The sequence below is a fragment of the Ascidiella aspersa genome, chromosome 4, assembly GCF_963924565.1.
Source record: "Ascidiella aspersa chromosome 4, kaAscAspe10.2, whole genome shotgun sequence".
NCBI classification, from domain to species: domain Eukaryota; kingdom Metazoa; phylum Chordata; class Ascidiacea; order Phlebobranchia; family Ascidiidae; genus Ascidiella; species Ascidiella aspersa.
The window spans coordinates 8,280,108-8,302,398 of record NC_139450.1 but is presented as its reverse complement, the minus strand read 5'-3'; the positions used below and the strand labels follow the sequence as shown (position 1 = coordinate 8,302,398).

The following is a 22,291-nucleotide window of genomic DNA, read 5'->3' as shown; positions in this document are numbered from 1 at the left end:
GTTGTAGTATGTGAAAAGTCTGTTTAGTTAGGCTACAACGTCCCATGTAAGGTTTTGTGTTCCACCGGTGTCTTCAATAGGTAGTTTTAGGGGTCCATGAAGGCCTAATTAAAATATTAGTGTATACGTCAAAAGTAATCCTTTTTTAGAGAAAGCATGCAGTTTAATTAAAAACAAAACGGTTTTGCACTGACTGTGTTTAGACTCCATTTCATTCTACTTTTTTAGACCGAAATCAACAGATTTATGAAGTTTAGTTGTATTGTAACGTCAATTTATGACGTATTTTTTTATTTTGTTTGCCTATCGTGGTTCACGCGAAGCCCAAAAAAATTTTATTAGAGGTCCGCGGTAAAAAAAGTTTAGGAACCCCTGACTTAAAGACAAATTCCAAAATGGCGATCGAAAGTCCAAACATATTTTTGAGCCGGAAACGCAATATTTTGTGAGAAATAGTTTCGTCAAACGGTATCAAATTCACAATTCACGGTTAAATAGCAATGTTCACGGTTAAATAGCAATGTTATATTCAGAATTCTCCAGTGCTGTAATTGCGCTAAGTCACAGTTGTCAAACGACTTGACTTATTTTTTTGGCAAAATCAATTGACTTGACTTAAGTTGTTTGGACGAAGGACTTGACTTGGACTTAAGTCACTGTGTCAAATAACTAAAATTAATTATTTTCATTAAATAGTTTTTGATTAAATTAGTTATTTATCTCAATTTTTGTACATATAACAATTTGATTAGTATATGTTTCGTTTTTTCTTATCTATTATTAAAGATATTGCTAATACACTGACTAGTTTACCAATTTTAATATTTTAACGTTTTATTTTCAAGTCAATGACTTGGCTAGGGTAGTTGACGACTTGGACCAGGATTTTTACTTTTTTTTCTTTTTTTTACGCATATAACTTGACTTGAACTTTTATATTTTTAATAAATTATCCGAGAAATTAAGTCATTTTAAAATGACTTTTGCAACACCAGCAATCCAGCACTCCTACTGTCTTACAATAAGCAATAGCCAAACTTTCCTGAAACGTAGATTTGTATTCCATCAAAATGATTGGCGAGATTTCTTCACGCAAAACTCAAAACCTTCCAACCTTTTCATTCGTTCCCAGGAGTTATGACGACACACAACGCGCCCATGACGTCATTCACCGTGAGGGACGAGGCGCGAACAAGATAGCGGCGTCTATGACGTCGTAAAACGACCGACGGCGCTAAAAGCGATCAACTTCACTGTGTCTGAACTTCATATTTTAAGTGCACCAACAATATTGCTCGGTACTCTCGCGCTAACAATGCATCTCCTTCTTGCTTGTTTGAAATGTACGTTACCTACAATTGCCAATTTTGTAAAACGAAAATTTAACATCTGTACATATAATTAGTCTGTTGAAAGCAAATGAAGATGTAATCTAAACTCTTTTAGTACTTTTCCTTCTTCCCTGATCCGCATTACGATACACTTATGACGATGCGCGTTTTGACGCGTATTTGATGGCGTGTTTTTTTCACTCAATTGGTATTTTAATTAACCAAACTTGTAACACTTCGTTAACTGCCAAGCTTCATGTCCGCTAATAAAGTGTAAACTTAAAAACAAATAGTCAATGCAATTGAAAGTATATTTTTATATATTGCATAAACAAAAGCCAACATTGACTGAAAGCACAAGGTTTGTTCTGGTTATGTTTTCTGGATAATCAGCTATCATACAAATTGCAAAGACACTAGGAAATCAATTGTTTTATATTATGAAGAGTTTTTAGGGTGATAATTTTTAACATAGAGTCTTTCATTTTTCACTTAAAATGTACAGTTTAAAGTCGTGTTTTAAGTGTCATTTCAAGTAGTTAGCGTAAAATGCAACCAAGACAAGTATATTTTGTTAATGTTATGGTTATGGTTGAGTTCTGAACACTGCAGAACATTAGCATATACACATTTAAGGCCACGGTAGGTTCGTTCTTTGTCGAGTCATGTTAGTTCGTAACTTTGTTAAGCCACAGTGGTGCGTTATGTAGGTTCATAGTAGTTGGCATTTATTGTAAGGCCACAGTTCGCTTGCATCTGTCATAAGAACATTGTAGTTCGTATTCATTGCATTCTCTTTGTTAGACCACACAAGTTTATGTCAAATGAACATAAATCGCCACCTGTTCCTCGTTGTATGCACACGGTCAAGCAAAGTTACATGATGTACCCAGCGTACATGCACGTTATTCACGCTTTCTCTACACTTATCCAGTTTACGATAAACTCGGAATCAACAGTTAAACTCTCCCTCCTAACCAAAGAACAAAAACTCTCTCTTCAACTTAAACCTGCCTTGTATCCGAGTAATCTCTTGTCAGTAAATCCCGCCGTCTTTGTCGTCCAAATTGTCTTCTTCTTCGTCCAAGTACGTCTCGCCGTTGTCGAAGTAGGAGGAAAGGTAGTCGTTCTCCTCCTCGTTTTCTTCTTCGTCTTCTTCCACCACCACTTCCTCTCCTGCGTCCGAGTCTTCACCTTCCTGAATCATGAAGAAAAATTTTAAGATAGCCAACTGTAATTTAAAAAATATATAATTTCTTAAAAAAAAATATTTTCTTGTAAACCAGTGTTTTTTTGGCTCGCGGCACACTGAAGATATCTTTAATATTTTCGCGGCACACTTTTAATACAACAACAATTGAGTTGTCTTACAATCGCCCTTAACACAAGGCAAACTATATGAACGGTAAATGTCTCAATATGATTAATTTGTAAGTGCGTATTTAAGTCTAGAATGCTTGCGTGTATGTCTATTGGTAATACAAATAACTTATTTTCAAAAATTACAAAAAGTTTCGTGCCATAGTAGACAATCTCTTGAGGCACACTAGTGTGCCGCTGCACACAGTTTGGGAAACACTGTTGTAAACGTTTTATCGGAATCTCCGTGAATGCATTAAGACCAGACCAGGTCCGAACCGCTAAGCAATATTATCCGGCCCGTGATTTATCTCCATAAAATATTTTTTAGCAAAAGAAAGGCTTTAATTATATTGTAGATTAAATAGAACACTTTATTGAACATATTACACATGTAAAGCAGCCTCACTATTACTTATTCTCACCAGCTTGTCAAAACAAAGCTATTTACCCTTTTTTAATGAATCACAGTGTATGCTTATAGGCCTCCAAGACAGATTTTGTTTCTCACGCAATAATTTATGTTAAGAAACTATATTACCCGAAGAACATAATCATTTGAGTGGTGTTAAGTTGGTGGTTTCATACTGATTTGAATGCGAGAGAAAATGTTGGACCGCAACCTTTTGCATTTTTTTTTCAATTCAATAAATTGATATATGCACTTCAGCCATTATTAGCTATAAAACGCATAGATTTCTACCATAATAGGAAAAGAAAACGTTAAGTGAGTAACTAAAGGAAACTAACTTCTGGATAGCTTACAATGGTGTGAGAAAACGGTGGAAGGTGTCAAGTCTTAAGGGATCCGCTAGAATTATTTGAAATTAATAATTGAGACTACCAGAGTCGCGAGTCCACCGTGTGCATGCATAGTACCGATTTTCGAAACTGATAATGCTATACTGTAAAGGTCGAATAGCATATGTTGGTATATTTTTAAACCATGTATTTTGGGTGGACAAAATATATGGCAACCCTATGAATGAAATGCTAAATATCCAACTTAATTTAGTTACGTAAAAGCGGGAAATCCTGGATGAAAAGTCAGACTTGGACTCAAGACTAGACAAAATCACACATTGGGCAGGGGTCGACCTCAGGTTATTTTTAACTAAGTCTGCAGCCTTGGTGCAACTGCAAGATATAGAATAATCTCCTTTACAGGCATTTAACTGACAGAGAACAAAACTTAAGGACTAAAAGTTTAACAATTAAAAAAAAGTCGAAACCTTGTCACTCTTGGCTTCCTCTTCCTTGCCATCTTGCTTTTCCAAAACTTCCAACTTCTTTTTAATTTCACTGTCATCTGTAATAAAAGAAGGATCTGGGTTCACCTAAATTATTGCCTTTAAACTTGGATGGTTAATAAACAACACAAGTATTTAATTTATAACACTATTGCACCTTAAAAAAAAAATAGAAAAAAATACATGGTACGTATAATAAATCCATACATAATTTGCTGAATATATGTATATTAATAGAATTTTCTGTATATATATATGTATATCAATATTGTTCTATTTTCATGTCTTTTTTGAAGCAAAAACAATATAAACTACTATTCAAACCTGTGTTTTTCATTCTGGCCTTAGCAAGGTTTGGTGCTACAGTTGCAGCACTAGCCTTTCGTTTTTTTCTGCAAGAAATAAAAAAAAAATAAAAAAAATATTTATGAAATCTACTGAAATTTATGGCCTAAATCGATTTTACTCACCTGACAGCAATTTTGAGCTCTCTTGGTAATCTGCTCCAATCTGGCTTCCACGCAATAGTGTTGTCCGTGTTTCTAGTGGCGCGATATTTATCAGAGTAACGCTCAACATCTATAAAAATGATGTGATAATGTTACATCAACACAATTAGTGTAAGGAGTTGCAAAAAAGCTCGCCAATGTGAGTGTAATTCATTTCTGGTGTGTGTCAATTGATACCTATTCACCCAACCAGCTGGTGCCTAAAGTAATACTGGGTAGTTGCTATCAGACCTACTGCTAAATTTGCAACAAATTCTGGTAAACGCCACAAACTGAATGCAGATTAATTTTTGCATAAATTGCTAATCATACAGGCTTATCCATTAAAAATTGGTAAAATGTCCAATTTATATTCTAGTCTGGTATACCATTAAGGCCAGCAATTCAAGAACTATGTATGCATAAACCACAAAATTGAAAGGTAGGTTAAATTATATAAAAAACAATTTGTTTGGATGTGAATTCGCAGAGTGCATGCCAGCATTTTGGTGAACTTGTTTTTTTTTTTTTCCAGATAATTGTACAAATTCAAACTAAAGATCAACAGTGGATTGATTATTGTTCCTCAGTATTAAGTTCCTCATTCGTGAAAACACAGAACTTTTTTCAGCAGCACATTGTAAACTTTTTTTCAGCAGCGCTTTGCAATTAGTAAATAAACTTGGAATGTATTGTTTTTATTGATTTTGGAATCTATTGTTTTTACTGATTATTTTAAATTAATAGATCCATAACGCCATTATAGGTGATTAATATTTACAAAAAATATCTGATCATGATATTATGCCAGGAAAGTATGAGTATTTGTGTTCTACTTGCCACTTTTTGTTTCTTCAGCTTGAATGAAGTATGGTGAGGACTTTCTAGTCTGAAGAAACTGCTTGTGCAAAGCTAACATGTAATTCACATCATCTCCACCAAGCAGTGGCAGAGGGGGCTGACGAAGGGCCTGAAAAAACAACACTAGTCTGTTCCAGAAAGAAACAATGGTTATGAACAACTGAAATGTCCATATGCATAATGTGTATTCTGTGATCAGCACTTCTGGAAGTCGAAATTGCCAATGATACAAATATTTTACGCAGTCAAAAGTCCAGGTGGTTAGAAAACAAAACCAGGTGGTTAGAAACAAAATACGGATTACCTGGTGTTAAAAGCTACTTAAGTATTAACTTCAATTGGAAAATACATGTATTATTGCTAAATTAACTTGATATTGATCAAATATTCACTTTGCATCTAAGTTTGCCAAAATATTATCTCCATTATTTATATATATACTGTAAAAATAACATCCAAAGATAACTATCGGAACATTACTTTTATATGGACTACAATTAACAGACAGGGCCTCCCTCAGTCAATCAATCAATCATAGTTTTCCAGGATGTGAAATAAAAGAAAAAGAGTTTCAACGTTTGTTTTCATAAAAAATAAATAAAGATAGTAAACTTGAATTGTGATGCCTAGAGATTTTTAATAGGACATTAATGTTTCAACTGTTGAAAATCCTCATGAAATGCATTCAGCTGTGAAAATTTGTAAATCAAAAGTGTCAAACTCTAGAGGCGTTTGTTCTTTTTGGTTGTTATATAAATTATTAAGAGCAGAGGAAATTTTACAAAAATGTTATTACAGCCACACAAATGTTTGCTTTCGGTTTTTAAGCTGCATAGATATATCCCCAGAAAACATCAAAAGTTCTGACTATGGTACAAACATAAAGACAGTGAATAAATATATATAAAAAGTATGCAATTTACGGGATATTTTGGCGGAGGTTGAAGAGTTGGTGGTGGCAAAGCATCGCCCCTTCCAAAACCGATAGACTCCATATTAAAGGTCACATTTCCGCGACCTCTGCCACGTCCTCTACCACCTCTTGACATTGTCTTTCAGAATATATCTAAGCTGTTTAATATTTCTAAATAAGCCAAAGATAACAATATTGATGTGTTATTATTTGCAGGGCAAAAAAACAAACCACTTTGGGATCAGGGACAAGATATTAGTGTGCGTTGCCAAGTTTTTAGTTGTGTAATCAAGCTTCAATGCAGACCTGAGGTTTGGAATTCTATTATTTAATCACTGGCACAAACTAAGTACATTTATTTTTTAGATTGTGTAGGCACTATAATATTCCAGGTGAGAAAATAGCTTAAAAAATGTCATGAATGATGATGAATATCATGAATGATTCATCCCTTTTTATTTGCTAGTTTTCTCAGCTTTTAAAAAGATTCTAATAACGATATGTGCAAGGTAATAAGGCGCTGGTCTAGAATCCTACCACAACGAAACACCATTTGGGTTAGGGTGCGGGTTAGCGTTTGGGTTAAGGTGGGTCAAGTATTATTATTAAACAAAGAATATAATAATACTTGACCCACCCACACTCGAACGCTAACCCGCACCCTAACTCAAATTTTGTGCGTTAATTTTAGAACTGTGGTAGGATTCTAGACCAGCACCGGTAATAACAAAACATGTTTAAGATAATAGATAGAGTTATTTAATTTTACAAAAACGGCACTGGTCTGGAATCCTACCCCATTTATTTTGACAGTAACGAAACAAGTTGTCAAAGTTGAAATTACAAGGAAAGACATAAATACTAAGGAATAAATGTAATAATAATACTTGACTCACCCGAACCAACACTCGCACCTTAACCCAAATATTGTTAGCAATATAAACCCCCGGACAAAAATGTGGTAGGATTCTACGCCAGCGCCAAAGTTTTTCCTAAAGTTAACGTCTGAAAGGCAAACACCTAAAAACTGTTTGACTGTCTCGACCATCCGCATAAGATTATTTATTATTTGTGTTTAACTGAATGCAAAAAACGAACTTAAAACTACAACAAAAGCAAACAAATGTTAAGATTTGTTAACAACAACATTGTCATATTTTCCCACATGTTAAACAGTGAAGCATGTAAAAACAATTTAAAATTTTCACTTTTTTATTATGTAATATTTAGGCTTCAACATCTTTTCAAAATTATTAAACACCCCCTAATTATTTTTAGAGCCGAATTTGTTATTAAATCATAAATAAACCGCCTAATGTCATAATTTTTGTATATTTTTACTAATAATTTCTCGTCACGGTCTGTTATTGCGTCATAGCCACGGGGCACTTCGTTGTACAGAGATTGCCAGTTAAACCTGAAACACAAATGTTTACGTGCTAAACGTTTTTATTGCCTGAAAGGCAGCTGTAACGCGTACGATTGAGCAGATGACTGTTGTCGAACCGTTAATGAAATGTTGCCAAACGAGAAAATGGCGTATTGATAATCAGAAGGACGATTAGGAAAAAAACGTTCACCGTCATGTTAGCTGCTTAGCAGTTTTAATTTTATTGATTTGTTGTTGTTTTGCGTTTTAGACTTTGCAGCCTATATATTATACTACTTACAAATAGAACTGTGCTCGAATTCGTGACAATGTCATCATCGCAAGCAAGCCAACCAGTTGAAGACGAATATGAACATTACAACTATGAGCAGGATAAGCTTACTGGACACGGCGGAAAAGGTACTTTTATGTTACTTGTTATTTAAAACAAATCGCTTGCCATTAAAATGCCTTGGCTTTAGTTTAATACAAGGATTATTTTGTATGCTTTAAATTATTTTTATAAATGTGCTTCAAACAAATATTGACATTGTTTTTTCTTGTTGATCTTTTTAATTACCTATTCAGAATTTGTTGGATAATGCATTAAGTGTTATATATATATTTTATGATAACTACTTTCGCAATATATACACTAAGTGTCATGTGGTAAAAATTATTCTGTGACTATTATGTCATGTTGTATAACCACTATTAATAGTTTGTAAAGAAGGAAAAATACATATCTATGCCCATCAGTAAATAAAATAAATTCTAGCTGATTGTTAACATTTGTAATTTAATTAGTGTGATAACTTTTTGTTGGTATTTTTTGCAGGAAGAACAAAGAAAGAGTCTGCACAACATCACGTAAAAGATGTCAGCCGAAAAGCAACTTCAACTATTGCTAATGCTGAAACTAAGAGAAAAAATGAAACATTAGAAAAGCAAGCAAAATAATTTATGTCGGACGGACTTGCGCTTGAAACTCTTTTTTAGGTTATTTTTGGTGTGGACCACAAATAATTTTGTTGCTTTTAAAAAATATTTTACGGTGCATTCTGTTGTCTGTTTAAAGAGAAGCGTGCATGTTGTATATAAAAAATGGTTTTTCTGTTGTCCAATTTGCAATGGGTGTTGATGTTATAAATAGTACAAATTTGGCCAATGTAAAATGTGAATACTTTTTGTACAGCTATCGAGTGGTGCAATCAATACATGCAATTTAAAATATAAATAATGATTTGTTGTACAAAAACTTTTGGGGTATTTAATACCGAATTTGCCTGAACTTGTTAGCATTGTTATATATGAGAGTAACATCAAAACATGTGTAGATAACTACCGATTCACTAAACAACACTTAAAGTTTTTGGAATTTGTTTTTATTTGTACTGTTATGTTATGCATTTTATAGCAAACATTGCCGTTGTGCCAAACTGTATAACCTGACTTGTGTATAACGCACATAATCTGGGGTTAAACAATATTGTTGTTTACTTTTACAAAAGTGAATTTGTAACAAATCTTGTTCGCATGATAAAAGTAGTTATTAAAGACATCAATCAATAAACATGATTTTACTATGGTTCACTGTTATAAAGTTTAAAGCATTTCGGATAATAGGTTTAGTATTTACCTATCGCAATATAGGTATTGATATAACTGGTTTTATGGCTTGCTAGTGTTTATAGATCCCACAAGTGTCAAATTTGTCCACCTCGGCTTTAAAAACGCAGCTAACCACTGAAAAGTGAAGTTTAATAATTATTTCCAGTGTTGTAAAAAATATTTAAAACGTCAAGTCAGTTGCAAAACTCTGAGCATAAGATTTTTTTTCCAACTTTTTAGTTATTTTTATTACGTAGAAAGCACTGGAAAATAGTTGTTTTAGGGTCGGTAAACGTCTCCTTTGCTAAAGTTACATCTACACGGTTCTCTATTTTACTATTCTATGGTGATTTCCAAACCCTGGCTAGTTCCCTAGGCTACTTTAAACGTTAATTGAACTGTTGATTTGAGTTTGTACTGTAGAAAAAAGTTAACAGAGACAGCCAGCCAAAACAAATGTTTTATGTAAATTCCAGAGCCAGGAAAAGTATGAAGAAGAACCGGCGATTTGGATATACAGGAAGAAAGAAATGCATAATAACGAAAAAACACTATTAAAAATTAAAAAAACACAGGGTAATATTGGAACTGTATGGAAACTCAAGTGGATTCGGGCAATTAAAATATTTACAGTAACACGTCGTACACTCAAGTCACAGCACAATCAAGATAGAATTACTTTCCCTTAAGAGCAAGAGCACACGTGGCAAAAATTCTACAATGTACAAAAGGTTGGGATAAATATACAGAACAAAAATCAGTGGAGAGCGGTCAAAAATAAAATTCGTGTTCGTTTGACTTACTCTCGCGATTCGTCAACGGCCAAAAATGTTTACATTAGTAAAAAAATAAATAAAAAAGTGGATTCCGATCTTTAAGCAAGGATTAAAAGAAACCAATTGGCAATGCAAGTCAAAACGAAATCTTAAAAGATGCGATCGCAACGATTTCAAACAAGTCTGCAAAGAAAAAGCTTCAAAAGTGTTGGCACAAATACGAACAAGGATGTTGGCATGATAAAAAAGTCACAGATAACTAACTACCGGTAATCAATTTTTTTAATGATAAAAAATGGAAAATATTTCCGGGGGGTTAGATGAACCATAGAACTAAACCTATTGGTTTCGCTTAAATCACAAATGTACGAACTGAATGAAAAGTTCATCTATAAGATGAAATATAGTAGTGGCGAATACAATAATTTTTACCTAATTTGGTCAATGGGGACAGGGGTTTTCATAAAATGCTTCGTTACAATAGGCCCCCATTACTCAACATAAACTTCCAATCGAATAAGGTAATGGGAAACTGTCAACTTATCTGGGCACTTAATTTACACATTCGTCGCTGGCAATGGTGACAAATGAGTACCTTAGGCACCAAAAAGAAAATAAATTTCTGTAACGTATTGAAGTCATATGGTGTTTGGGAGGGCAAGCATGCAGTGTGCTGATGGAACCGCAATAAATATATTATAAAAGTTACAAAGCACGAAATAGCAGATAACAGCGGAATGCGAAAGGGCAAAAACTCCAAATAACTCGTTAAGGGCGATATAAAAGGAAAAAAATCCTGTTGAATTACCATTTAAACGTTAGTAAATAACACAAACATGATCGTTCTAGTTTAAGCTGGAACGTTTGGTTAAATTTTTATCATAAATGCATTCTTTATTTTGTGGGTTACAGAGTATTTTGGCTAAATTAAGACAACACGGACACTTGGTCATTTAACAAAGTTTACACACTGGCAATTTTTTTATATTTGTTTTTTAGATCACCATAATGGGCAATTCGCTAGACATTATCGTTTTAAATGTGATAATCCAGCGAAAATAAAAATAAGTTAATACTTTTTTTTAATTGTGAGCCTATTAGACTAACAAAATACTTTTTGTGAGCTTATTTAACCCTCTGTGATGCATTTTACGGCTGCAACAGAACTCGTCCCTTGAAAAAGGTTTCCTTAGATTGGCGGCTGCTCCTTTGGTTGTTGTCTTCTTTCATTCATTTGTCGGAAAGGCGAAGTTTCCTCGGCATATCAAAATTTACGATTATCACATTTGCTTTTCAATTGTTGCTTTCCAATAAACCATTGTAATTATTGAAAGCAAGAATCATCGAGAGAGGAATTTCAACTAGAAACCCTCGGATTCCGAACATCTATTCAGTACGTCTTCACGCCTTTAACGCGGCCCGCCAATCTCTGAACAACTGTACTCAATTCGTTTTTCTGTTTTTCTAAAAATTCACAAAAAAAATAACGCTATTTAAACACCAGTGTCGCTAGAGATCTTTCGGAACCTTGCGCATAACGATGATAAAATAGCGTTTTAAAAATATCCGCTTGTCGTCAAAAATTAACAGTAGGTTTATTTTTTAAAAATTAGTGTTTTTTATATTAGTAAAAGCGGAACTTAAAAGCATTGAACAAAATTCATCATTTACACACCAGTGACGCTAGAGATCTGTGGTTACTTCGCACATATATTTTTTCACATATACACTTATAATACTCTTGCGATGAAATACATTTACCACGCAATTATGGGAGGTTAAACAACGTGGCTACCATCCCTTCGTAGCGACCGAATTTAAGCAAATAGCGGGAAATATTTTCATTAAAACTCAAAAGCGCAATTTGTGGTATTCCACTTAAAATACACCAACTTACTGGTCCGACGGCGTCTTTTGCCACCTTTTCTTTTTATTAGGTCCGCAGTCGATTCCATCTCCGACACTAAACGGGTTCAACAAAGGCCGGTCAGTACAATTGCAATGTCGATAAAAAAATGTTCGAAATATAATATTTATTGAAAAAATAGGTTAAACCGAAAATAAAGAATAAAAACTAAAAGCGCGCGCATTCTTGGCAAAATATATCATGCACTTTAAATAAATAGTATGAAAGCCGAAGCGTTCGATAAAATCGACATATTTATCGTATATAAACGATTCAGGGCCAACTTCCAAAATAATAATCTGAGTAAAAACATAAATGTAAAACCTATGCAATTGCATACCAATATAAAAAAAGCAGTAACGCCTAGTTTTAAATGAGTATAATGTAATTTGATCGGTATACGTCCACTTTGCTGTATACTAAGGTCACCAAATATTTTTATAACGGGCGGGATACCTGAGGGCCTGACCAGTGCTTTTCAACCTTTAAAATTTTCATCCGCACTTTTTTATTTCGGAAAATTTCCATCCGAACTTTTTTATTTCGGAAAATTTCCATCCTCACGAAACAAGCTCAGTAAGTTTGCAACCTTTAGTTTTGTTTGTGAAATAACAATGAAAGGGTTTGTGTAATAAAACCGTGATCTTAACCAATATAAAATAGATGGCTTAAGCTTCAATGAACCACTGAGAGACTATATTACTGTACCTGTAACGCATAAGTGGGCACACCAGCTTATTTGATTACTGTATTACACATGATCAAAATAATAAAATGCACCATTTTCAACCGCACGACGTTTGTCATCCGCACTAAATTTTTTTTCATCCGCACAAGTGCGTACCATCCCACGGGTTGAAAAGCACTGGGCCTGACGATCTAGCATTTTGTGACGAACTACCGAAATATAAATATCTATTTAATAAGACAAATTTTAGATTTTATCTTGAATAGGTCAATTCCGCTGTCATGAGACTTAATTCTGGGGCTATATCTGGCCAGCGGGCTGTGGTTTGGGAAGCCTGTTTTATACTGATAATTAAATGGGTCAATTTAGTAAAACATTATTGTTTATATATTCACTAAAATTGCTGCGAAAAAGCGTGTATTGTATTCTAAACGTCATGCACGTTTTCAACTAACAACAGCCATCACAGCTGGATTGTTAAGCCAGTGATAGCCAAACGCAAACAATGACAATAATTGGCTGAGAGGACGAGCAAATTCCACCTCACCGCGTGCACAAACAAACGGCGGAAGGAAACGAGTGTGTGAGTCGAGGCGCCAACATAAGGAAGCTAGAACGGCTCTTGCTTAATCAAGGCTGAAAAAATGGGTATGATGTATTACACAACAGAGCGCATCACGCCTGTTAACGTGAAACCCATGCAGGAGTAAAACGTTTTGACTATAAAATGCAGCCCTGACACCTAAAATACAGCTCGTTATTATTTTATAGCTATTCAGAATCCTCCTTTACCCTGTGAATTATGTTTTTCGTTCTTAATGGGAAGTAAAGGCTGTATTTTTTTTACAATTCATGTGCAGTTTACAATTTGAAGGCGGTCGGAATGATGACAAAATAACAAAACATAAATACCATTGATTTTTTTTAAATCGTGCTTTTGTATTTTTCGCTAAACTATGATGGTTTATATGATCACAATGAAAATTTTCGTTTATTTTAATCATACTCAGCCGAGGTAAAAATATGAAGAACATTTTAATAGATCATTTTTTGTCTCTTTCTATTTCGAAAAAAAAACATATTGTTAAATGTTCTCTGTGGGAAAAACGTTAATGCGCAGCTAAAGTCTGCACAAGTATCAAAAATGCCGCATGCAAATCAAAGTTAGGAAGTAACCAAGCCGCTAAATAAAAGCTTCAGCTAAAAAAATAGCAAATTAAGATCGAAAATAACCGATTTAGTGTGCAAGCAGCTTTCCATTTTCGTTCACATGCAAATAAACTTACAGGCGCATGCAAATTACTCTATGACTATAGAAATATACTTTTACTACTAGCAAGTGAGGGTATACTGGTACGTTTAGAAGAGACGACCGCGGTAGCAAAAACAAATCTGGCAGTTTCGCCCAACACGCAGAACAAACATTAATAAGGTGTGGAAGACAAAATGCCAGTCAACCCTCAATCGCTACTAGCACGTACCTAAATCACCGTCGGGTCGCAACAGGCGAACGAGGCCCTCTATTTTAGCGCTCACGCTGTTGGAATCTACACACAGGAAAACACAATTAATTGCCGCCAATTAAATGGTCTGGGAACTTGGGACAGCAGGGCCGGTGTAAATGTCTAACTCTCATAAAACAACTTGATTGTAGCGTGTTTTTTTTTTGGCACTCTGTGCCAGGGAAATTATAATATTTTAAAAAAGTGATATTCTTTGCGCAATTAACTTCCCCAGCCTACAAGATAAACTACACGTTTAGGTTTCAGTCAGTTACACATTTCTGTTCGTCAAATCATAATCACCAATAGTACAACTTCCCAATATATCAAACTACGGGTTATAAATCAAATACGTCCTTTTACAAGGGGTGTAGAAATTGCCATTATCGAAAACATGTTAAGCGCTGGGAGAAGCCGTAAAGTTGCTGTTGTCATAGGAAACAAGCAGCATTGTAATGACTTAAGTTACTATTTGCAAATGGATTAACTTAAATTAAATCTTTGGTACAAGTAACTTTACTTGGACCGAAGTTATCGCGGCAAAACACTTGACTTAGATATAAAGTGTGCTTAAATAAATTTTGGTAAAGTTTGATTATTTTTTCTTCACGATTTCCACGTAGAAAAACTATTGCACACAAATTTTATTGAACAGAATGTCTTTAATCTTTGGACGAGTTCAGGAGTAGTTACATTTATATGGCAAATGACTTGATTTGGACTTAACTTGGTATGACTATCAGATGCGGTGTTCAACAGTTGGATAAAAATTTTTGGTATATAAGGGAAACGAAAAATGTTTAGCCCTGAGCATAAAATTACCGAAACGACAGAACATTTTGTAACGCGGGTTGAATAATTACGTAGAGCAGGGCTTCTTCAAGCATTTTTTTCTGTACAACACTTTTTATAACAGCAGTCGGGCCAAATTACAGCAGAGCCATGAAATAATTTCAAACCGACACCAGATTACATACGAAAGCCCAATACCAGGTTACATACGTTTGCAATTGACGGCGACGCCCTAAAGAAATCGAAAACGTTAACAGTTCACTTTACAACACTTAAACCAAACTGTATTATTTACTATTTTAAAAACACCAAACGAAAAACCAACGTAAATTCTCAAATAATATAAGTAAAACCCAAATTTTCTGAAAAAAGTGGTAGCTTTAATACTTAAACAAATGTAAAATTGTCTAGAAACAGTAAACAAATGTAAAGTGTCTAGAACAATATTTTAAATCTAACGCAAACACCCAAATTATTATTTTTCCAATAAATTTTACTTTCACTACAATCAACCGCAACCAACATTAACTTTAAAATAAACTAAACTATTTGCACGACAAAACCAATGTTCAATCGAACCAAATCTTTACAGAAATGTTTCTAGCTATTTTCACACGCAGACACACGCTTGCCATTATTTTTTGTCGCAAAACTTCCTTACCTTGCTCTTCGTTTTGGTCCAAATCATCTTCAGCGTTTTCCTCGGCCGTTTTCGTTAGAAACTCAGATGTCGTTTTCAAGCCAGATTCGCTTTCGTTGAGGCTGTACACCGAAGAAATGGCCAGAACCCCATTTTCAGGAGCCGTAGTAGCATCAGAACTCGAAGTAAAACCACGGGGACTGTCCGCCTTCGAAACCGCTCCGTCTGACGTCACGGGGTCACGTGACAAAACGATAAGGGCGGGATCGGAGGCGGGTCGGGGAAATCCCCCGACTGGGAGTGGGTTCGGACCAAGTATTGTGTTGTTGTTGCCGTTCAGGTTCATGTGGATCGGGTTGCCGTTAAACTGGTGCTCGTGCGGCCGAAAAAGATGCGACTGCTTGGGTTGAATTGGCACCAGATTGTGGTTTGCTAGACCAAGAGGCTGTACAAGCTGCGGTTGTTGCTGTCCTACAAGGGCCGCTTCTACATTCTGTAACTGCTCATCCTGCTGAATGGTGAACAGCAGCGCTTTCATTCGCATTTCGACATCGTGTTCGTTGTTGGTCTGTGTTGGAGGGGTGGGCGCGTTGCCGTGAACGAACTTAGCACCAAGGGAAAGGCTCTCGGTGGAACTGCGACGACTGCCCGCCGAAAACGGACTGTCAGATTGCTGGCGAAGATGCTGCAGCGCCGGAGAAGGATGAACTCCCATCGTTGCCAGCCTGAATTGCTCCTGATCAGCCTCATAGCCATACTGGTGGGCGCTCTGGTGCTGTTCAGTCGTTTGACCACCTATTAGATGCGCGTTAGCGGCGAACTGCAGAGGATTTTGGTAAGGCGCGTAGGGCAAAGGAGGGGTGTGCATTTCAGCCGACTGAAAGGGTTGAGGTGAGTAGGGGTGTTGGACATTGTACGGCGGAAATCCTGCCAGCTGCGGTTGTGAACCGTCCCCTTGTTGAGATTTGAGCGTTACGAAGGGTTTCGGGGCGAACTGGTTCAGTGCGGCCGCTTGGTACCGTGGCGTCGCGGAAAAGTTGGCACCCTGCAGGTTTGAATTAGCAGTCGAACCTGCCAAATACGTTAGCAACAGTTGAGACGGGCTGGGTCCTGCTTGATTCGCAACGGCGGTATTCGGGATTGGGACGGTTGTTTGTGGGCTCAAGGATTGATTTAAGCTCCCTGATTGGGTGGGTGCGATAGGTAAGCTTGCCCCTACTGGATTTTGCTTTCTGGACAAATCTTGTTGAACTTCTGCATTTAAAACCATATTTTCGGTATCCGCAATTGGAACGCCTGGCTGTGAGCTTGAGGATGGAATATCCCCAGCTTCAATATGTGGATTTTTAACAGGAGATCTTGCAACTTGATTTATACTGCTCGGTGGCTTTGGCCCTTGAGCGACCTTGGCCACCTTGGCTTGCTTAACATCGGTACCAACAGATGTGGGGTCTTTGCTTTTCCGCTTTCGCTTCTGCTTGGGTGGCTCAGTCTTTAAGTCAACGTCTTGGTTGAATAGAAACTGGTTGAACGCGAACGATTCGGCGAACATCTGCGACAAAAAAAGAAATCAGTTGAATACATCCGAAGAACATTTAATATATCCTATATATATATACCAGGGGTCGGCCCGCAACCTCATGTACAAACTGGGCCGTTTCCCATAGTTTGGTTTACTTTAACTACGTAAATATAAAAAATTAGCGCTTCGCATGCTTCCAATCTTGGCGTTTTCAGACTAAAGGCGCCGTACCTTAGACCATCAATCCGACTTGGTCAACTAAATTTATTTAAGCTTTTTTGTAATTAGATTAGGATTAATATTAGAGCATTTCATTTTTTTTTTCATTTTTTTTTTGCATAGGCTATACTTTATATAGGCTGTAAAAATTACCTACAAGTCCTCCTGATAAAAGAGTTGTACATTTTTTTAACAAATTCTTTTTTAACTGATAGATTAAATTGCAGTTTGGTAAAATCCGAATTAGATTAGAACTATAGAGCACACAAGCAATTCACAAATTAGATTATAGAGTTACAAAATTAGCTGGATTTTTCTTTAGTTTATTGAAATACAAAAATAGAATTATCTATAGTTGTCCAAGTCCGTCATCAACAAATAAGTTTAGCCAACTTGTATAGGTTATCTGAATGAAGTTTAATGTGCTGCGAACTGCCTCTTGCGTAACTTTAATATTATAATTTTAGTTGAGAGTTTAACGGTCTTATTTGAATTGCACCAAATCATGCATGGGCAACACCAGAACAAAAAATATACAAGGGTGCATCACAAACTTTTAATGAACCATTAATATTTGACAAATTCGTAGACAAAAAGTCATTAAACAGTCTCTTTGCTATTTTAAGTTTGTTTGAATGCTGTTTTCTGACATGCAATAGTACTTGCAAGCAGCCTGCAGTGAAAAAACTTTCACTGAAAAGTGTGTAACACTTCGGCATCTCAGCCCGGTTTAATTGACATGATGATATTGATATGCTATGCATAACGATTTTTATATTGTTTTTTTATACCTCAGTTTACCTTTTAAGTAAACAGGGTGCATAGTTCGTCAAAACAACTTTGAAGAACACTGATCTAGATAAGTAAATATCTAAGTCTATCAGACAAGTAAATATCTGAATACTATTACAGAATAAAAGGGACTTATTTAAAAACGGTCATTAGGAACCAGTACCTCACATTCAGTACAACAACAAATACTATTCTATGCAGTGTTTGCAACATTGTGGAATACATTATGTGAAAAATGAAACAGAAATCCTCGTCACGAGTATTTTAAGCGATTCTATATTCGTTCTGTAGACGTACATCAGGATATAAAAAAGCCTAAGCGGGCATTTCATTTATTCGTATACCAAGCAGCAAGAAACACAGCCACAACGGAAGTTGCATCATCTCTGTGCTCTTACAATGGAAAAGACGAGGTGCCGCTCTACAGCAGTTTAGTCCACTGTATTTGTTTAGTGCAATGATTGTGGGCAACGTTTTGGAGAATGCCATTGTGTTAGCTTATTACTACTAGTCACAGTAATTTCAAGATGTCATCTGTTTTTGTTAGATTATTATTTTTTAAAGTATCCCAGTTTAAAACGCCGAGTTTTTTTTATAAATCTTTCAAAATCCTACACTATATATTTAACATATTACTGCTAAATCAATTGTACAAACATTAAGGAATTCAAACCAATCACCTTTATTACATCCTGATTGAGATAGTTGATCGGCTGGTAAGTTTTGACGCTGACGAATTGCGGAAGCTGTTTCGATTCAATGTTGAAATGTGTTTTGAAGTATTGCTGAAACAAATCGCGAAACAGACGTTATATTTAACATGCTGAAAATAATTTATTAGAAAATAATAATTAATTTTTTCAAAAACTGAAACGTACACATACGCAATGTTTATTTTGTGATCAAGACCTTCTGGAGTCGTTCTGGTCAACGATAACGGAACATTATAGTACACAAAATGCCTTCGGATAAGTTGTTTTCCTAGCATGACCTTGCATATAATATAATGCTGATCGACAGACAGATATCGGCCAGCTTTTCCGAATGCATCTTATGTACAGCATTTTAAAATTTACTTATATTGTCAATTTATGTTTAAATCGAAACAATAAACATGCTACGATTCCGAAACGTATGGGTTGGTAGTGTATGTAGGTATCGTATCAATAGGCATGGTTTGGTCGCATAACGCAACGTATTGATGGAAAACGTATCGTCACATAAATTGATGGCCAACTTGTAGTTATTATGCAACTTATAGATGGGTAATTTAAGCAGTAGGTACTTGCGCACCTATTGTAGGGCAAATGCATGGTTGAGCATCGTAACGTATTATTCAGCAAGGAACGATAACATACCGTAATTTACGTCATCTTGCGTAACATACCGAGTAGAATGAACATCGTACGGTTGCGTAACATACCGACAGACCACGTATGGTCGCGTAACGTTTACATAACGTATATTAACACATGTAGCCGAAACTTAATGTTTTTATGAACAACGTATAATTAGGTAGGGTACCGACTGTTAATGTATGGTTAAGTGATGTATCATATAACGGTGGTCAATACAAAACTTATCGTATTGATGACAACGCATAATCGTGTAACGTTCCGATAGACAACGTGCAGTTGCGTAACGTATATATAACGATTGTCAACAGATTTAATCGACAATTATTATAATTATGAACAACGTATGCGTAACGTACACATAGGCAAAAATATCATAGCGTAATCCTACATTCCAATAGGCAGCACAAGGTCAGGCAAGGTAAGATTACAATTAGTTAACGTATATGTTAATAAAATACAGGGATATAACAAAGTTGTGCATATTAGCATATGCTATCATTTTACTTTCGTTTATTATTGTCAAGCAACCAACTCTTATCTCCAAAATTCCGTTCTATGTTACGGATCATGGATGTCAACATTTACTTTTTGTTAAAAAATATGCAGATAAACTACCAAATTTAAACCCTACCCAAGCCCAAGTTTGTGTATTGTTTTACAATGGTCAAATGAAAAAAAAAACAATTGTTCGCGTGCCATCACTATATTACTTTGTAGAAATTTATCAGAACTCAAGTTAGGCAATAACTTAACAGTTTCCAAGTAAGTGTTTACCAACGTTTCATATCAGCTACTTACCGGAAGGATCAACCTCAAAAGGTCCTCCATGTAAATCATTTGATTCTCCGTTGCATCAGGATCCGGTTTTTCCTCGTTGAATCCCATCTTTGACTTGATATGCGAGTTCGTTTGGGCCACAGGATCGTAGATATTCTCATACGCTTGGCGCGTAAACGGGTCTGGTCGAAACATGCGTATCTTTTGCGAAATCAGATACGCCACAAAGGCCTTGACGTCACAGGCCAGCAGAAAGGCGACGTCACGAATACGCAACAATGAGACGTCAAGATGGCGCGGTAGGTTGGACGAATTGCTGGCGCAGTTGTTGCAATTTTCGGGGTTCCGTTGCAGCTTCACTTGGGAATAGGCGATTCTTCGTTTCCTGAACATTTTTTTCTTGGTGTGAGTCCACTTTCCGCCTTTGAGGAACTTTCGCGGCGCGTGTAATTCCACTTCGACGATGCCGTGGTAACAATTGCTGTGAGGGTTTAACGACTGAAATCGTGGGTCAGCTGATGCTGTGCTAGGTTTAACTGAAGGTTTCGCCTGGTTCAAGGCTTTCTCTGCACTTGGTAAACTACTTTGACTACTAGTGCTTGGCGTTTCTGTAGCGGTCGGATCACATTTTGACGTGGTCACTGACAAGTCCTGTTTTTCAATAGAACTGTCGTTGGGCGAAACGGTTTTGCTTGCCGTTTTGGTAGAGGATAGAGAAGGTACTGACTCTGCGACCGACAAGTCGTGTTTGTTTTTTGAACTGTCACTGAGCTGTAAAGTTGATTTGCAGCCTTCTGAAGCTTCTTTTTGTTCTTCGTTTGCAGCTGACACCTTTGGAAGTTCAGCTGTACTTGTTGATAGCGGTTGTTTAGATGGCCCTGGTAAGACATTGATGTTTAAAAATACGGAAATAGGTTGATGTTTTAAAAGAAGGTTGATCAATTCACATGAATATCCTTGCTTTGTCAATAGTAATCGCATTAAGATATGTATGAACCCTTGTTACAGTTGAGTAAGACGAAAATCGTATGGGCTTCGATATTAAAAAGACGCGAAGCAAAATATAAACTTGTGTAGCAAAATTAAAATTATATAAAATTATGATCAAATTTTGTTTCACATCCTAATGCACTATATAAATCAGTTTTAAAACTTTTTTAAACGTTTTACGGCGTTTTCTAAACGTATAACAAACCATTGTTTTTCGAAGAATCGTCATTTATCCGACTTTGAAATGTTGCTTCAATACATGAAGTTTTTGGTTCAGGCAAAGGCATCTCAACATCGGTTGATGCCTTATTCAACTCAGCTGGAACGATATTCACCTCTTTGACCTTATTAAAAGAAGTATTAAAGGACTTTGAAAAGAGTTTGAGTAAATCAAATACTACCTCATCCTTGTTCGATTTTTTTGGTAAATCTTCGTCCGTTGTTTTTGTCTTCGCTTTCTCGACAACTTGAAAAGGTTGCTTAACTTCAATATCAGGTTTAACGTCTTCAGACTTGTAAAGTTTGTCGCAAATAGTCGTTTTGTCTTCAACCCCCTTTTTTGCATCCTAGCAAAATAGATAAACGTAACAGTTCAACAAACAATTTAACAGTTAACTCTTTGTCATGGTTCATAACTCATTTCCTTGTTTAATACAAACAGTTTGACTTAAATACAATTATGCAATAGAAAGGTCTTAAATATTTATAGGTAACGTTACGGATCGTGTTTACTGTTACTGCACACTATTGCATTATGCAACAATCATTTATCATGAAGTAATAGCGTACATGCTATATGTATGTTGAAATGCTACATGAGACACAGGTATTTAGAATGTATAAATTATACGTCTTTATATTTCCCGTGTAATAATATCAAACACTACTTCAAATGTTTAAAATCTTTATTGCAGATTTTTGTGGCATACATCCATATGACGTGTACACTTAGCGTAGATATTTTCATCTCAGGTTTATTGCTTTTGGTCGTAAGCATGTACTAAATAAATACATCACACATGGTTATAGTGACACCGTACACCGGGTAAGAAAACTGATCATTATGCCTTTCTACGTTATGGTCGATTGGTACTTAAAATACATTGTGATCATAAAGGATATCAGTACGTCCGTACCCTACGTGCTG

General features: G+C 35.8%; 3 protein-coding genes and 1 long non-coding RNA gene across 5 annotated transcripts in view; 2 read left to right on the top strand and 2 right to left on the bottom strand.

The window, feature by feature from the left end:
- Positions 1 to 1,881, top strand: part of LOC146146981 (uncharacterized) — an 84,424-nt gene extending 82,543 nt beyond the window's left edge. The window contains exon 92 of the mRNA XM_083387891.1: positions 1,133 to 1,881. The gene's annotated coding sequence lies outside the window, so the exon portion shown is untranslated. The remainder of the gene's footprint in view (positions 1 to 1,132) is intronic.
- Positions 1,569 to 6,368, bottom strand: LOC146146980 (DNA-directed RNA polymerase III subunit RPC7-like). The gene is made up of 6 exons (XM_083386842.1): positions 6,213 to 6,368; positions 5,269 to 5,398; positions 4,411 to 4,519; positions 4,265 to 4,332; positions 3,923 to 3,999; positions 1,569 to 2,529 (listed from the first exon to the last, which is right to left on the bottom strand). The coding sequence occupies exons 1-6, from the start codon at positions 6,336 to 6,338 to the stop codon at positions 2,368 to 2,370; spliced, it is 672 nt and encodes a 223-aa protein (XP_083242968.1). The 5' UTR covers positions 6,339 to 6,368; the 3' UTR covers positions 1,569 to 2,367.
- Positions 6,369 to 7,823: 1,455 nt separating this feature from the next.
- On the top strand, positions 7,824 to 9,159 carry LOC146146979 (uncharacterized). Its single transcript, XR_014494806.1, has 2 exons — positions 7,824 to 7,991; positions 8,410 to 9,159. It is a non-coding gene; the product is annotated as an uncharacterized LOC146146979 (long non-coding RNA).
- A 297-nt stretch (positions 9,160 to 9,456) lies between these two features.
- On the bottom strand, positions 9,457 to 22,241 carry LOC146146978 (uncharacterized). 2 transcript variants are annotated; one of them, XM_083387326.1, is made up of 8 exons: positions 21,546 to 22,241; positions 21,350 to 21,488; positions 20,176 to 21,032; positions 18,700 to 18,804; positions 15,508 to 17,038; positions 14,034 to 14,099; positions 11,856 to 11,921; positions 9,457 to 11,422 (listed from the first exon to the last, which is right to left on the bottom strand). In XM_083387326.1, the coding sequence occupies exons 2-8, from the start codon at positions 21,429 to 21,431 to the stop codon at positions 11,349 to 11,351; spliced, it is 2,781 nt and encodes a 926-aa protein (XP_083243452.1). In that variant the 5' UTR covers positions 21,432 to 21,488; positions 21,546 to 22,241; the 3' UTR covers positions 9,457 to 11,348. The 2 variants fall into 2 exon arrangements, with proteins under 2 accessions (XP_083243452.1, XP_083243453.1); XM_083387327.1 differs by lacking the exon at positions 14,034 to 14,099.
- Between the last annotated feature and the right edge of the window lie 50 nt (positions 22,242 to 22,291).